Source organism: Brienomyrus brachyistius, chromosome 2, assembly GCF_023856365.1.
Source record: "Brienomyrus brachyistius isolate T26 chromosome 2, BBRACH_0.4, whole genome shotgun sequence".
In the NCBI taxonomy this organism is placed as follows: Eukaryota; Metazoa; Chordata; class Actinopteri; order Osteoglossiformes; family Mormyridae; genus Brienomyrus; species Brienomyrus brachyistius.
Window position 1 is genome coordinate 19,800,520 of NC_064534.1, and position 17,072 is coordinate 19,817,591.

General features: G+C 40.6%; 1 protein-coding gene across 14 annotated transcripts in view; it reads right to left on the reverse strand.

Moving 5' to 3' along the window:
- Positions 1 to 11,591, reverse strand: part of fnbp1a (formin binding protein 1a) — a 63,414-nt gene extending 51,823 nt beyond the window's left edge. For 4 of the 14 annotated variants that reach the window (XM_048983907.1, XM_048983917.1, XM_048983957.1 and 1 more), the window contains exon 1: positions 11,293 to 11,589. In XM_048983907.1, the coding sequence (XP_048839864.1) occupies positions 11,293 to 11,316 (24 nt within the window). In that variant the 5' untranslated portion in view covers positions 11,317 to 11,589. Of the gene's footprint in view, positions 1 to 11,292 lie in introns of all 14 variants that reach the window. The other 10 variants (XM_048983968.1, XM_048983932.1, XM_048983949.1 and 7 more) reach the window with 8 other exon arrangements.
- Between the last annotated feature and the right edge of the window lie 5,481 nt (positions 11,592 to 17,072).

A 17,072-nucleotide genomic window follows, 5' to 3' on the forward strand; every position in this document is an offset into this window, starting at 1 on the left:
TATCTATACTCATCAGTTCTCAACCATGTAACTGTGTGACTAGATTTATGACTATGGGATATTTTTGAATGAAAAGCTATATGACCATGACCATGACCTTTATTGGAATTAGGAAATTGAAAGTGCGCCTGTGCAAACACCCAAAGGCATTAGAAAAAGCATAGGAAGAAGATGTGTTATGGGTCCACCTGCTTTGGATGTTTCTGATGTCAAGTCTGGGCATCTCACAGTTGACATCACAAGGTTTTCCTTGCTGATTTTACTGCTATAATGTCACTAAGGAAAAATAATAAAGTGTCCCAAAGTACAACACAAGACACCCAAGCCTAAGAAGGTCGTGAGGCACAGTCCGAAACCCTGAGCAAAAAACACATTGCAAAACGTTTCTCCAGCTGGTAGGGGGAAGGATAAGGACTCAGAAGAATGCATATAACATGAAGCTTACTGGTTCAAATCTCAGAAGATTTCTAACTGTTAAACAATTGCATGAGATATCTAACCTTCATTGTTCTGGTAAAACAAAAAACAAAGGGATTAAAATTGCAAATTGCTCTGGACTGCAATGTAAGCCAAGAAAGAAAATAAGAGCAATAATGATGGATTTCTTATGCAGGCTTGGAAAATAGGCCGCTACTTCTATGTACTAAAAAAAAAGAAAAAAAAAAACCTTAGGCAGACTGCAGCAACGAAAAGACCTCAGTAAATCCAGGACAATGAGTCTTCATGAACACTGATATTTCATCCAGAAAGCTGACTGAGTACCATTTTGAAAGCTGGATCTGCTCCCTAGGGCTAGCACTACAGCACAAAGCAAGGTATGATGTCAAGTTGCTCCTTTTCAGATCCAGTGTGCTGAGTGTGATGCGGCAGTTGAGTCCTTTGGGGACAACAGTAGGAGATTTGGATGGCATCTATCCAGGCAGACAGTACCTTGCCAGCCGCGGAGACTGTTAGTCTTCCTGCCCTTTGCAAGCTAAAAAGTGCCTAAAAAGTGCCTCATTGGTAGCTATGCTGTGCAATAATTTTACTTTGGATAATCAATTAGAGTAGAGTTCCCGACCTCCAGTCCATGACCCAGTACCGGTTCATGATCAGTTTTTCGCAGGACACTAGGTTTTGCAGAGGGGTTGGTTAATTTCCAGAAAATAAACTATATATTTTCCAAAAGTGTACAACCCTTCACATTCACAGCTACTGTTCACATCCCAGAGAATGGAAAATGTAAAACTTATGATATCACTGATTGATCCTCTGACACCCCCATCGCCCAGCTAATTACAAAGCTAAGAGACAGTATAAAGTCTTAATAAAGACAAGGTAGGGTCGACAGTAAGACATTATCAAAATATATGCTAAATTAAGCTACTGGTTTCATTTTATAACAAATGACATGTTTGCAGCTAACATTAAGTTTCTCACTTAATTATATCATTAAATTGATACACGCTTAATACTGGACCTTGAATTCATATAAAGACACCATCTGGGAATAATTGAAAATAAACTACTTAAAGGGCATAAAATCAACATAAAGACCCCTGCTTTTTTTCAGATTCTTTGGAAGTATTGTGTAGTGATCTGGCACATATCATATTCAGGATATTTGATCTTCCTTACTAGATAGTGAGATTTACTATCTCATTGCTGCTCTATTATCCAGAGTGTTTCAACAAGTGCTCAACGCTCTCAAACGAGTCATTCTGCTGACAAACAATTAGCTTGTGAGGAATGAGAGAAAAGGCCAGGTAAATCTCATTTCAATTCATTGCTTTGTTCTTATTAAGTTTTGTTAACTGTACAACAGTCTAAATTTTGCAAAAGCATGCAAATGTGCTTCTCAATAATTGCCCTGATTAACATATTTAGATCTACAGGACAGGCAATTGGTCAAAAGAGATCTACACCTGTTAGTACCAAATACCTACTCTATAGTCAATTACTCATTGCATGCAGGTGCATCTGGACCCAAGGACACAGGTATCATGGTTGTGACTTTGGTTGTTGATACCTTTTGCTCTAGTTTTAACGCCTGTAGTCAGGTCTCACCTCTGAAGCTCTCTGAGTAACAACTTTGTCACAAGCCTCCGCTGCAGCTTCCCTTCAAGCAAATGTTTCCACTTCTACGTGACACTTCTAGAGGCCTAGAGGATACACTTCCAAAGATAAGCCACTCAAGACTATATATACCAACCACTTAAAACTTAGGACATAAGGCAGGGAACTTGGTGTTGGTCCACCACAATATGACATAGTACAGGCAGTTTAAGGGTCACCAATTTACCTAAACCCCCCTTATGGACCATGGCAACCAAAGGAACCCCAAACAGACACGAGGAGAACAGCCCTGTGGGTATAAAGCCACAGTGCTAACCACTGTGCTAACCAAGAAGAGACCCCTACAACTCAGCTGTCAGCTACAAGTAAATGTATCTGAGCACATTCCAGAGGGAAATCTTACTTCACTTCACACTAACATAGGAAAGGCTACTAGCCACATTTCAACCTGAAAGTTTCTTCAGTTGAAACACCCAAATACCAAACCACAGACACAGTAGGTGGTGGGAGTGGACAGGCTGGGTTTTCCCCCAACATTCCACCTGAGTCACGGGCATCCAGTAGTGACAGGCAGCCAGTTGATGACAGGCTTCACCCCTGCTCCCTCTGTCTCGCATACCCACCAACTGCTCCTCCGAATTCATAACACCAACATGAGACCTTCTAACTGAGCTATTCATTCTCAAACTCATTATAGTCAATTGTGTGCTTTATCCAGTGGTACCTAATTATAGTAGCAGAATCAATGTAAGCAGAGGATTCAGAAGTCTTTACTGTTACAGGTCATATTAAACATTACCATTCCTAGCCCCAATCCACCTAATAATAATAAGCCATTATCAAACTATCAGATGGACTTACTTCCTATCCCAGGAAAGATTCAAAGTAATGACAAGGTCCTTTATCTCTTTATATTAAGGTCATAACTGATTCTGTTAATGGGTGCCATGTTTAGTAGGACAGACTACACTTTTCAATTAAATGTGTCAGTTTAAAAAACTCCCAAAACTGCTAATCACAGGGGAAATTAATCAGGGGAATGCATGGTCATGCAGAAATTCTGCAAATTCCCCACAGCCACTGCTACCAGAACTGGTAACGTTCTTCCCTGGAAAGAATCATCTACAAACCAATACAAATTAAATTCTCCCGTTTTATGAAAGGAGAACAAGTGACAGTACCCTTCTGCATATGGAAGGGATGGAGGTCTAGCTGATTATCATTCAGTGTGTCAATTTATCAGCAGGCTTGCCTGTCGCTACACTTAAAATTTACAAAATACAAAATTTTCTATATTTTTGTAAAATATGAGGTCGATAACAGCTACAAAACTTGTTGCCTGTTTTGGCATAGTTAGTTAATCTCAAGATGAGGCTTGCATTCTTTCCAATGCAAAACTGGTAACTGACCTCAGGGATCTGGTAGTGCGGACGTTTTTGTCATGTCTAAAAAAACGAAACCACGTGGGGATTGCATGGCCTCGTGTTTAGATCCCACCACACACTGTTTATCTGCTGGCACAAACATGAATTGAAGCACACGTGATCTCCAGTGACCTGAGATTTGTGCTTCTTATGGAAAAGAAATAAGCACCGCTTCCATCTGGACATGATCAAACTGTAGCCCTGGTCCTGATGAGGAAAACACTGCACAGGTATTGGTGAGCTACTCCAACATCACAGACTCAGAAGTAAAGCCCAGATTGTAACTTATTGCTGGTTATTTTCTCGTTGTAGAACATTTGTGAGACTACTCAGAATAGACAAAACAGACATATTTCAATTTTAATATCAGGGAAACACATGGGTCCCTTCCTCACTCAAAACACTGTCACCTATCATTTACAGTATCTACCATTAAAGACATAAACCATTTTTGTAGTTTTTACATGTGAAATCCATTAACACTTCATATATTTCGCTTGTGAGATGGACATTTATGCAAAGGCTCTCATGTGAGAACAATTTTCATGTAAAATACTGTAGGTATGCCATCATGGTCTACACCAAGGATTTCAACTTGGGAGAACCCCAAAGGAAAACAGATTACAGCTTTGGACCCCGTACCTTTAGTCTAACCTCCGGGCCCTACGTTACCCAATCTAGAGCAACACAGTGGGCTCTACATGTATGGAAATTCTAAAAGCACAACTGATCACATCTATATTCCTCCAGAATTAGCTGTCTAAATTAGACATTTGCCTGAAGGTCATCTTTAACCTGATGGTTATCTTTCATATCTTTCACAACAAAATATTTCCTGACATCCACACAGCCTTAAAATGCCCAGAGTGATTCTGCTCTGTTGGGCCCTTGAGCAAGGCCTTTAACCTGCAATTGCTTTGTTCTGGGTATGACATTAATCTACATCCAGCCCTATAAGGAGGTCCTCCAACTTGCAGGGAACAACTTGGATGTTAGTGGTAGGATTGACACTTCAGCCATCAGAAAAAAAACTCACATTGGTCCATTTTGACTAGTGTGGTGCTGAGATATCACCTGCTGCATGGCTGCACTCAGGCTCTCATTCCTGAAGTGGTGGGTGTGACAACACACTGTAATCAGTGCATGCTCCTTACATCTAACCTGGGCAGGTGCTAATCAGAATAAGAAAAGGATGTTCATTTTCTGATCTTGGATAGATTTTTGCAACTGATTCTTAAGCTGTCTTGTCCATTGATAAAGCTTTATGGAATACATATATTAGTAACTGTAGTTACACACAGCTGACAAATTAATTGATGAAGGTCATTTTTATGCTTGTTATAAACTGCATTATGCCTATAAAACCTGTACCAGAGGCATGTTCACTGCAGACACTGGGAGTGAAGACTTGTTTTGCTTGGGATGAGGGACAGACCCATGTGACCTGGGAATGGGAGGAAGGAACAGGGACTTTATTTTGGAACGGGTTTATAGAACAGCGGGGTGAAAGGAGAACAAAAGGCTGTTGTTTTGGCTTTAACACATGAGGAAAACCGCAAACGGACGTTGAGCCTGGGGAAGTGCTGTGGGGGCCCAGGGACAAACAGAGGATTTATACTGTAGGGGGCCAGTCACCTGACTCCAGCCCAACCTAGGATGTCCACAGCTTCCCCTGTACACACAATATTTTCATCGGGACCTCTGAAAATCCTATAATGTATCTCTAACTCTTTGAATCATTCACCAGAGAAACATTTTGAAGTCCTTGTGCCCTGTGCTTCTGGAGATGGACACCAGGCTCACCTCAGTCTTGTATTGGGTAAGTGGTGTGGAAGATGGGTGGACAAATGGAACATCACAGATGTTATTCAACTCCATTTGCCATCATAAAAAAGTAAAACTTACACATCATAATAAACATGCAGACAAAAAAAGGACCTACCAATACACCAGATTATGCAACACTGCTTTTTGCTCTTAATTTACACCCTGATTTCAACAATTTCTGCTTCTGTTACTAGGAGCTGGGTGTGCACTTCTCCTTTAGACTTTCGGCCAAGTCATGTTATGGGTCACAGTGTACCCCGCAGCTGGGGTGAACTCGCCTCCCTTATCCAGTGGAGCGACTCCAAATACTTGAATGCAGAAAATAAAGGACATGTCCAACCTATGCCATCAACAGTGGCCATGCAACAGACTATTAATTAACCTCCATGCTGTCTGTCAGCCATTTATCTGTCCAGCTGGCAGCAGGGGAATGAAAAAATAGAAGATGCATCATTATCACACTGTAAAAATGTTAATGTTAGATATGCTACAGTACATATGAAGTTAATGACTTCAGATTTTCGTTTATCATTTTTATTCTCTGCAATATCACTTTAAAGTTCAAAGTTTCAAAGTTTTATTCATTGCAATAACAATTGCACTGAGTACAATGTGCAGTGATATACACAGTTGCCTAGCTTCAGATTATGAAAGAAAAAACAGGGACCTAAGTTTGGCCCAGTTTACACTTGGTCTTGAAATGCATCTTGGGCGATTAGTTCATAACTGGACAGCCGTGACACATTGCCATTTACACCTGTGTCTATCAAGCGTCTCCAAGGTGTCCAGTTCACCACTTGTGTTCAGATTTTGTTATTGCCTACATCACTTCTGCTAGAAGGTCAAATGGCCATGCGCACAGTTATTGTAACGTCTCTATCAAGCATGCAACAGAAGGTATTATCGTTTACACTACAAAGGATATGTGGTCCCAGACCACCTTGGCAGGTGCTTTGAGTGATCGGATCACAAATCGTCTAGGTGGCCATTTACATTTCAATCTAAGACACATTTTAAAGCATTGTAAACACTGTTTAAGAGATAAGACAGAGATATACAGTGCCTATAAAAAGTATTCACCCCCTTGGATGTTTTACCCTTTTATTGCTTTTATAAATCAATCATGATCAACATAATTTGATTTTTTTTTAAATTACAAAAAAAAACCCTTTAATGTCAAAGTGAAAATGACCTAATTCAACAGCGGTCCAGCCAATTGGTGCTAGTAGTCTCACAATTAGTGGAATGGAGATCACCTGAGTGCAGTGACTGTGTCTCAAGTGATTGTAGTATAAAGACACCTGTGTCTGGAAGGGCCATTCACTGGTTAATTAGTCCTGGCTACCATTACAACCTGAAGACAAAAGAACACTCCAAGCAAATCAGAGAAAAGGTTATTGAAATGTATAAGTCAGGGGATGGATACAAAAAAAATCTAAGACACTGAACATCCCCTGGAGTTCAGTTAAATCCGTCATCAAGAAGTAGAAGGAATATGGCACATGTGTAAATCTGCCTAGATCAGGCCATCCTCATAAACTGAGTAACAGTGCATGAAGGAAACTAGTGAAAGTGGCCACCAGGACACCTACAGTATGACTACTCTGAAGGAGTTACAAGCTTCAGCTGCTGAGATGGGAGAGACTCTGCATACAACAACTGTTGCCTGGGTTCTTCACCAGTCAGCTTTATGGGAGAGTGGCAATGAGAAAACCACTGTTGAAAACTCATATTAAGTCTCGACTAGATTTTGCCAAAAGGCATGTTGGAGACTCCATGGTCAAGTGGAAGAAAGTTCTTTGGTCTCATGAGACCAAAATGCAGCGTTTTGGCCATCAGACAAGACTATGTTTGGCGGACATCAAACACTACACATCACCACAAACACACCATCCCCACTGTGAAGCATGGTGATGGCAGCATCATGCTATGGGGATGCTTCTTGGCAGCAGGCCCTGGAAGGCTTGTAAAGGTAGAAGGTAAAATGAATGCAGCAAAATATAGGGAAATCTTGGAGGACAATTTGATTCCATAACTACAGAACTACAGCTTGGGAGAAGATGCATCTACAAAATACTGACTGGAAGGGGGTGAATATTTATGAAATCACTTATTTTATTTATATATTTTTATTTGTCATTATTTTGTAATTGCCAATGACTATTATAAGAATCAGGTGAAATTATGTAAACGTATGTAAACTCAATGACTTAATCATTATATCCCAATTGAAACACTTACTTGTAACAGAGAGGTACTAACAACTCTGCTTAAGACAACTATCCCTAATAACTGATGTCTCTCTCCTTTCCCCATACTTCACCACCAAAACAGAATTATAGCATTCCTTTAGCACACAATGCCAGCACTCTTCAAAGACTAAAAAGATCAGGACACACTTGTAAAGGATCTTTTAAAAAGTGACCAACGTTGCAGTCTGTGCAATCCCCCCAACCCCCCCCCCCCCCCCCAGGACTAAATATATCTCAAGCAGCTGGCATACTGAAGTTGGTAAACCTTGGACTGAGGAGAGCCAGGAACACTGACCTCATACTGAGAACACTAGATCTTGCATACCGTCTGTCTAAAAATATTATGCAGTGGAACGTGTGAATGCAGACAAAGAGGGCATGCAGAGAAGGGGGAAATGGCATACTCTATTAGCAGGGTCACTGTACTACGAGCCTTCCTGGTTCCCCAAACACTCCACACGAGGAAAGGGATCTGTTTCTGTGTGAGTTTTAAAAGCCCTGCAGACATACCGGCCAATACCCTGAAGTAGACAGTGTGTATGAGAAACCAATGTTAACTCTTACAGGATTAATTAATTATACAAAGGCTGATGTTTTATTTTTGCAGAAATATTTCCATTCTCCAGGAAGGGCTACAAAATTCCAGTAACAAAAACAAAGCAATGGTGCCTGCCCAGAACTGAGACGGTAAAGTGAAATAACAGAAAGAAACATACAGGGGTCGCCAATAAAAACAAAGCAGAACAATAACCAAGAAATTAGCTGGGAGGCTCATTTCCCTGCAGTTAACTAGTTTTTTTTTTATTGCACAGACATACACACAGCTCAGGTGTGTGGACAACGTGGTGCTGAGACGTCACAAAGATGCTTTTCTACTCAGAAATGCTTGAATTTCGGTTTCAGTTGTTTGGGAAGTACAGGGCAGGGTACCCCAGGGCAGAGACATATACTGAAGTGCGGAGGAACAAAGCAAGTGGATTTTCGGGGCAATATATTGATGCATGCACCCACACCATCTTTGTGTATCCTGGCAGCCTTGGCAACAGGAAAAGCTGAGTCGTGCACATAAAATGGAAAACTAAATATAAATGTCAAAAATTTTATGAGTAATTATGAGATGACAACTACTGTTAGTTGAAAATGATTTGACTAATTATTTCCTGACTAATGTACTGATTATTTCCTTTGTTTACATTAAAGGAAAACTTAGAAACCAATTAATTGTAATAAAATAGGTAAATGTCTCATAAATTGGTACATGTATCATCACACTTCAGTTTATAAAACCGTGAGAAATTATATTTAAAAATTCTGAATCCTAAAAACAAAACACAGAGGGCTCCAGAGACCTATTTTTAGATACAACAGAGACAAATAGAAAAAAAAATCTTATTGCAATTAATTGAAAAATTCCTAGGCTTGGTATTCTCATAATGAGTTATTTCTTCATTCTAAAGCAAAGTATCTGCAAAACTGCTTTCCCTCAATGTCTTTTCGTTATGTTCATCACACTGCTTTAAAATATACAGATGAATACCAGATATCATTGCTCTCTAGCATGAGACCACAGTATTACATTAAACTCATCACACACTGGCAGGTGAATATAACAGAGCACAGCCTTAAGATGGAGCACAGCACATCATTCAGCGGCAAAATGATCTGTAGACTTGCCTTATGTCAGTGTGGCTGCCAATCAATAAGCACACTGTACAGCAATAGTACAGTAGAAACGGGGAAAAAAGAATAAAAAAAGAAAAACTGTCTGGTCAACAGTGTTACATGCATATTTATATATAACCAGGATTACAATTTTCATCCATCTATTCCAGAACCACTTGTCCTATTCAAGGGTACATGGGGTCCAGAGGCTACGAGCACAAGGTGAGGAACAACTCAGGATGGTGCATCAACCAATTGCAGGGCACATTCACACACACTATACACACCTATGGACAATTTGGTAACTCCAATTAGCCTCAGCATGTTTTTGGACTGAAGAGGGAAACCTGAGTACCCAGAGGAAACCCCATGACGACATGGGGAGAATATGCAAACTCTACATGCATGGAACCTGGGCGGAGACTCAAACCCAGGTCCCAGAACCATGAGGTAACACTGCTAACCGATGCACCACTATGACACCCTGATGACAAGTTTTAGGTGTTAAGGGAAAGTGGGTCTTGATGCAGCACCAAAAGTTGTGATATCGGTTATATATATAGACAAACTGATAATTTTTTCTGCCCTATGGAAACAGTTTACTGCACAATTCCTGCACAAATAATTATTTAAATCTTTTTTATTAGCCTATGCTTTTCACATTGACAGCAGCGTTTAACTAATTAAAATTCACAAACCAAAAAGTAAACTAATGCAGTCCATGATGTGGAATTCTACAACGGCAAAGACAAGATTAGCAGCCCAGCACTGTGCCGTTAACAGGCATTGCAATAACAGAGATGCAACACCGGCAGGTGCCATAATGACCTACCGCACCCACCCATCTCCACCGCTCAGCGAACTAAGAATGAACATGCACCGCAATGAATAACAAATGGCTTTATTAAATACAAAATAATTGTAGCAAGCAGAATGTTTTCATTGACGTTTTAATTTATTATACCCTATACACGCGTTTCCTTAATCAGTCATCTAAGAAGAGATCCCCAGACGAATACTGTAGTACAACACTACGCAAACGTCCACGATATAACACTAAATTGCTATTGGCACACGTGATAATACGTTCAGCTTGAATGATTCAGAAACATAACGCGACATCAGCAGAGATAATTTGCTAGAAACTTGAAGCGAGCAATAAATAAAATAAAAATCTCAGACCCTCCCACTTCCTTATTTTCCGTATGTCACAATTAATGCATGGTTTTGGTGTAGCGGACGTTCACAATGACCTAAAAACGTATTTTTACGTGTTTTACGCGAAAAATCTCAGACATTACACAGTAATTGTCTCAGAAAGAAATGCAGACTTAGAAATAACGTATACAACAGAATGCAGACGCACAGAGTGCACGTCCTTCGTGACGGTAGGATACCTATAATCACCATCACCACTCTCACTATACAGTATGTTAGCCTTGAACATATGAAAAAAATTAAAACAAGTACGCAGCTACATATGCACGCGTTTTAACACTTAGTACAACTGGCATTAAGAATAGCTTACGTCAGATAATTAATTCTTATAAATTGCTGCGAATGTTAAATTGCTACGTAATTCGTGATTTTTTTCCCCCACGACTATGCACAACAAAACACATTTTAAACACATAGAAGCTACGCTGCTGGAATAAAATGAACATTTTAAATTACGTTTTTATTATAATCCAGATATCTGGCAATGGTAGGAAAGCAAGGCTGTGGCGTGGTTCATGTTGACACACTGCTGAAAATAAATAACATTAGAAAACATATTTTAAAGAATAAAAATGGGTTGGACTAAGACGTCGCAGAAGCGACGGGAAGACGTGGGAGTAAGATGCTGCCGGTAAATCCGACTGCAACACACCGTCAGCCCGGATTCGGGGCCAGTGAGCCTCGCGGGCTCCCCCACGCGCACCGGCTCGCTGACATCTCGGTCCCCCGTGAGGGCGAGACCTCCGTCGTCCCAAAACAGAAGTGAGAATCTGAACAGCTAAACGCTTGTAACTGGATTCAGGGGATTTTTCACCATATTCACCATATTCCTTAAGTAGAGCGGACCGACTTACCCAGAGCTCTGTCCCCCAACTCATGGTGCCGAGGCAATTCGTAGCTGGCTAATAATCCACGATTTAAATGGTTGCGTCAAAAAAACAAGAGAACGATTATCTTTCTTTTTGGGAAACCCTTATACTGTCAGCCGTGGTTTTCTCATTCAACTCAGCTTTGATATACAGCTGACCTTCTCATTATACCTCCTACAAGATGGCCAGTAGCCGCAGCATATTCTTGAGAGCTCGACGCGGTCACCCAATGACAGCTTCCCGGCCGCGCGCTCCCGTGCTGGGTGCGAGCGAGGTGTAGCGAAAGCGCGTGAGACAGCCGCGAGGACCTAGCTGAAACGCCAGCGTGATGCACAATCCGCGTCAAATCACGTTCTACATACATCTCCATTCGCCGCACTTCCAATTCACCGTCATAATTAACATTTTGGTGAATATATAAGATATTGGCGAAGACGTGGCTGATGCACTGCTAATGCACCCGTTGATTTTGGAAATAAAACTGGAAAATACTACGGGTGCAAATTTCAACAACTCATCTGCGTCAGCTGGGTGAAAACTGGTAAAAAATGTCACTTTGTCTTACTCGTGAAAATACAAAGGTGTTCGTTTGTTTACTGTTTTTATGTTTTGTCTTACTGTGTCTTAATTTGAGAATGAAGGTAGGGTCCCACTGCCGCGGGGGATAGACAGTCAGAATGCAAAGAAGGTTTCGTCGCAGTGACATGTTCATATGGAGAGTGGTGACATCTTGTGGATAATGCACGTTGATAAATTGTTACGGGTTTTGTGAGGAAATATGTTGAAGAGCCACTTGTTATCTTTACCATCATCCCAGAATTAGAATCCATTTCATAGGCCAGGTACACTGCGGTGGAGATGAACATAACGTGACTGACAATAAGATACAATAAAGTAATAATAATAATAATTTAACATATTCAAAGGAATGTGAACTTTTCATCTATGTACTGGACAACAGCTCCTAACGTGTTTTGTTATGTACCAAAACTCGTCCATATATTTACCATTCAATAACTGGGGCTTGCAAATTACTTTTGGACATTTATTATTATTTTTACCTTTATTATTTCTTTTACTCCTAAGAATTTATAAACGTCTGTCAAACCACAACAGAAGTATTAAATAGAAAACTTTTTTTTTTAATCCATGCAACGTATGAAAAAGAAAATTAAATAATGCGTTATTTACCATTCGTAGGACAGGTAGGACATTAATGAGGACAGGTACTCTGGAATGCTTCTTTTCACACATACGACCTTGCTTTCCTTTGAGACACATGCACACATACAGATGAGAGTATAAAGCATAGGGTCCAAACACAGGGTCAGCCATTCATCCAACGCCCATGGCTCATTGAAGTGCTACAGCCAAATTTAAAGAGCCTTGAAAAACTCCTTCTTGAATGTGAAATTGTATCTGCATTTTTGCAATATCGTGGCTCCAAATATTTAGTGCTGTTTTCTGGTACATGTATCCCCTGTATCACAGCAATATATAACTTTTAATTTAGTGTACACTGCTGCACGCAAAAGGTCATGACTGCACACACGCATGTGGCAAGGGCTTCTGGCTGTTAATTCTGGTGAATGTCTGAGTACTCAGTACTGACAGTACTGGTGGCTGCTGAACGCAAGGTATGCAGCACCGGAAGCTGAGCAGGACTTAAGCACCAAGATGAAATGAGTAAACTGAAAGACAACGGCGCAGAACTACGGTACAAGATCAGCCAACAGGAAGCATAAATCCAAGAAAAAGCCAAAAACCAGAACAAATTCAAATTGTAGAACTAAACAGAACTAGAAAACCCAAGAGACAACAATCAGAGGCAAAAGCAGAATGGCCACAAATAGAAAAGAGAAACCCGAATGCTGAGAAAGAAGCATTGATAAGAGCCTAAATAAAATTGTAGATTCACTGTAGGTTTTAGTGATTACAGACTGGACCCTTCTGGAGGGGAGATGGAAGTGGGTGTGGACCAAGCCAGGTTACTTGTGTAATTTGATTTTTGATGAGATGTGACAGTTCCAATACTAAATGATTCAACTTTTGTTTCTTTTTTGTAAGAGGATCTTACATTTGTTTTCTGATGTAAAACTGAGAAAACTTTTTATTTGGCAGGTGTATAAGACTTCACTGTGGGTAAGACAGGCACAGTCATGGCAAACTGTATTCTGAGATTACAGAAGATTTTGCATGCTGTTACAGAGGATGGAGCTGTGATCCAGAAATCAACACAGTGAAACTTCCCAGTACTGAGTGATAAAAAAGGTTCCAGATCCATCTGAAGAATCTAAACAGAAATTGGTATACAGAGGAGCATATCCATGGATATTTACAAAGGCTTTCATGAAAAGCATTATTTTTAATCATGAATTTTCTCAGTTTTCATTCATCCATCCATCCAATTTCTACACCCATTTGCCTTTGCAGAGCCTATCCCAGAAGCTACGGGCACAAGGCAACAAGGCAAGGAATGATGGGGCCAATCCATTGCAGGGCACACACATCATTCACACCCAGGGGCGCCGCTAGCAATTTTGGGCCCTATGACAAAATATGAGGTTGGGTCCCCCTACCACACCCATTCAGATCTCTGGGGGCCCCTAAAGGGCGTGGGCCCTTAGAATTGTCCCAACTTTCCCCCCCTTAGCGGCGCCCCTGTTCACACCAACAGACAATTTGGCAGCTGCAATTCATTTTTGTGCATTTTTTTGTGGGGGAAACCAGGAGAAGCAAGAGAAAACCCCATGATGACCCAAGGAGAATATGCAACTCCACACAGAAATTTACTTTTTGGGTGAAACTCAGTGGTTTGGAAGGAGTTTTTGGACCCACATTTCTCCATGGTCATTAAGAGAAGACCCAAATAATTGTCTACTGGGGGGAACCCAGCAGTTGAGGAACAGTGAAAATATACACACAGAGAATATGAGAAACCAAATACAATTTGTGTGTATTTTAATTTTAATCTTAATTATTAAAATTATTATTATTATTGTTAGGGGCGGCATGGTGGTGCAGTGGTTAGCGCTGTTGCTTCACACTTCTGGGACCCAGGTTCGAGTCTCCACCTTGGTTACATGTGTGTGGAGTTTGCATGTTCTCCCCATGTCATTGTGGGGTTTTCTCCGGGTACTCCAGTTTCCAGTTTCCCCCCACCTTCCAAAAACATGCTGAGGCTAATTGGAGTTGCTAAATTGCCCGTAGGTGTGAATGTGTGCGTGAATGGTGTGTGAGTGTGCCCTGCGATGGGCTGGCCCCCCATCCTGGCTTGTTCCCTGCCTCGTGCCCATTGCTTCTGGGATAGGCTCCAGACCTCCCACGACCCAGTAGGATAAGTGGTTTGGAAAATGGATGGATGGATTATTATTATACATAATGCTTTCAAGAACATTATGAAGTAAATTGTCTAATGAAATTCCAGAGACATCTTGAAATACCATGGTCTTCAATGGGCTAGATGTGTAACGGTTTTAGTTTTTTAAGTTATTTAAAAATAAAATACTTACAATGAATGTGATCAGCACTTGGTAAATTAATGCTCATGAACATCATAGATTGTTTCATTGCCATAATAAACTAAATTAAACACCAGTTACTTAGTTGATCAAACTATGAACCTAGGATGACCATTCAGGACACCATGAAATATATGAGCAAAAAGACTGCCTGTAAGAAAATAAACATTTGTTATAGGATGCTAACAGATAATGTCCTCAATGTTAATTTGAAAGGCTGCATAATGCTGCAGTCAGGTAAACAAGACTCACCATATGCTCAACATACTTTGCTTTAATTTGATGAAGCTCATCTTGCATATTATTCATAGTTAACTTGGATACTCGGGAAAGGGAAATGGATCATTTTTGCTTAGCATGTACTGAAACTCCCAACTTTTAAGATGTAGCATTATTATACGGACCATAAGGCCACACACATTTGTCATCAGTTTGAGATCATCACAATGGAAGTGGCTGGCTTTTCATACGAGCACTGGGTCACTTCCTCCAGTCACGTGCAAAGCAATTTGAAGGCGGCCAGGAAAAGGAAGTTGGAGAAATCACGTCAACAGGACCCTGAGTGAGTCATCAAAGGTATTTCAGAAACTCGTAACTTCCTAAAAGGTCAGTTTACGACAAATATATGTGTTTTAGGTTTTTTTTTTAAAATCAGTTTTAACTGGCAATACCAAAATATTCATTAGTACTGTGTTTCCCAATCCAGTCCATAGAGACCCGCAGCAGTCCACATTTTTGATGTACCCATAGCTGGAAGGGATCGAGAAATGAGGACTGTCTGGCAGGGAGCTGGGAGAGAGCAAAAACGTGGACCGTCTGCAGGTCCCCAAGACCACTGCATTAGAGTATTAATTTTTTATATGATTAAGTAAAACTGATAGGCTACACACAAATATATTAACAATGAATTACTCAAAACAAAAAAAGCGACTATAGATTGGTTTGTATTATAAATGTAGATTAGAAAATGCCAAGCTTGATTAAAAAGTACATTTACAGAAGTGAAAAGATTAATTAGGATAAGTGAGTTCCAACAAGGACAGCAGGTGGACCCCAAATGGAAGCCAGATGATATAATCCTAACCAAATTTTTTGAGATGTCCCAACAAACCTGAGCCTCTTGCCAGGTTGGAAAGGGGCGAAACAGTCATAATTTATGACATCACGCCATTGCAAATGCCTTCCCAGTGCACGCACAAGGAGCAGGGTACTTCTCAATGTCACAGTCTCAAAGGGCCTACAACTGGGAAAAGGGAATTTGAGCAGCTACACATCAGTGATGTCAGTATATTTATAAAGGTAAATCATGAGAGTCCGTAGTTTCATCCGTAATTTTACTACCTGAGACCTTTTCGGTGCAAAGATCAAAGGTCTGAAGGAATTACATTCTGCTTTTAAGTCCACTGTATTCTTTTTCCTATTGTTCTGGGTAACAGTATCCCCCAGGGACATATTTTTGGAAAAATGACACTGCGGAGCATGACTGTGCAGGACATGTGAGAAGTGTCAGTGTCATGTGATCATAATGCCTGCTTTTATATTTCAAACGAACCATTCAACAAAACATACATTCATGAAGTCGGGCACTTTTTTCAAGTATTTTGTTCTTTCTACAAAACATAGCTAAATAAAACATATTATTGACGTTTTATAATTCTTCTCATCATAACTTCAAAAATCCTCATTGCTGTAGCTTTGTTTTGTCTTTACTTCTAACCTTTCATACTGTATGTCACAAGATTCAGATCGCTAGGATTCCGATTAACATTCTGTAATTGTCCTTCAGTTGCTAAAGTCCTTCAGTACTGGTCTATGCAATCATCTATCCATAAACAGCCCATTTCATGGGCATAATTCTGCAGCGGTGGGGATCCCAGTTTTCATGAAATGCCGGCACTGTTGGCATATCTCACCGTGGACAGAGACAGACACAGACTGCAGCATTACCCCATCCTCCGGGTGAGACTCTCCCACCGCCCACACCGCGTCGGTAAGAGACGCTGAGATGACATCATGTCCTGGCAAGCAGCGGCATGCCAGCATAAAGAGTGTATCAGATGGAAAGCTATAGCCTTGGGGTCACTTCTCATCATTTCCTAAAAAGCTACATGAACACCTGCAACAGGAAGCAGCAATCTCTCGACATCTTTATTGCAGACATGACCTCCTGGCTCCCCCCTAGAGACCATGATGTTGTCTGGCTCCAGCTCTAGAGACAGACTGTGAGTATAAGCACCCACAATG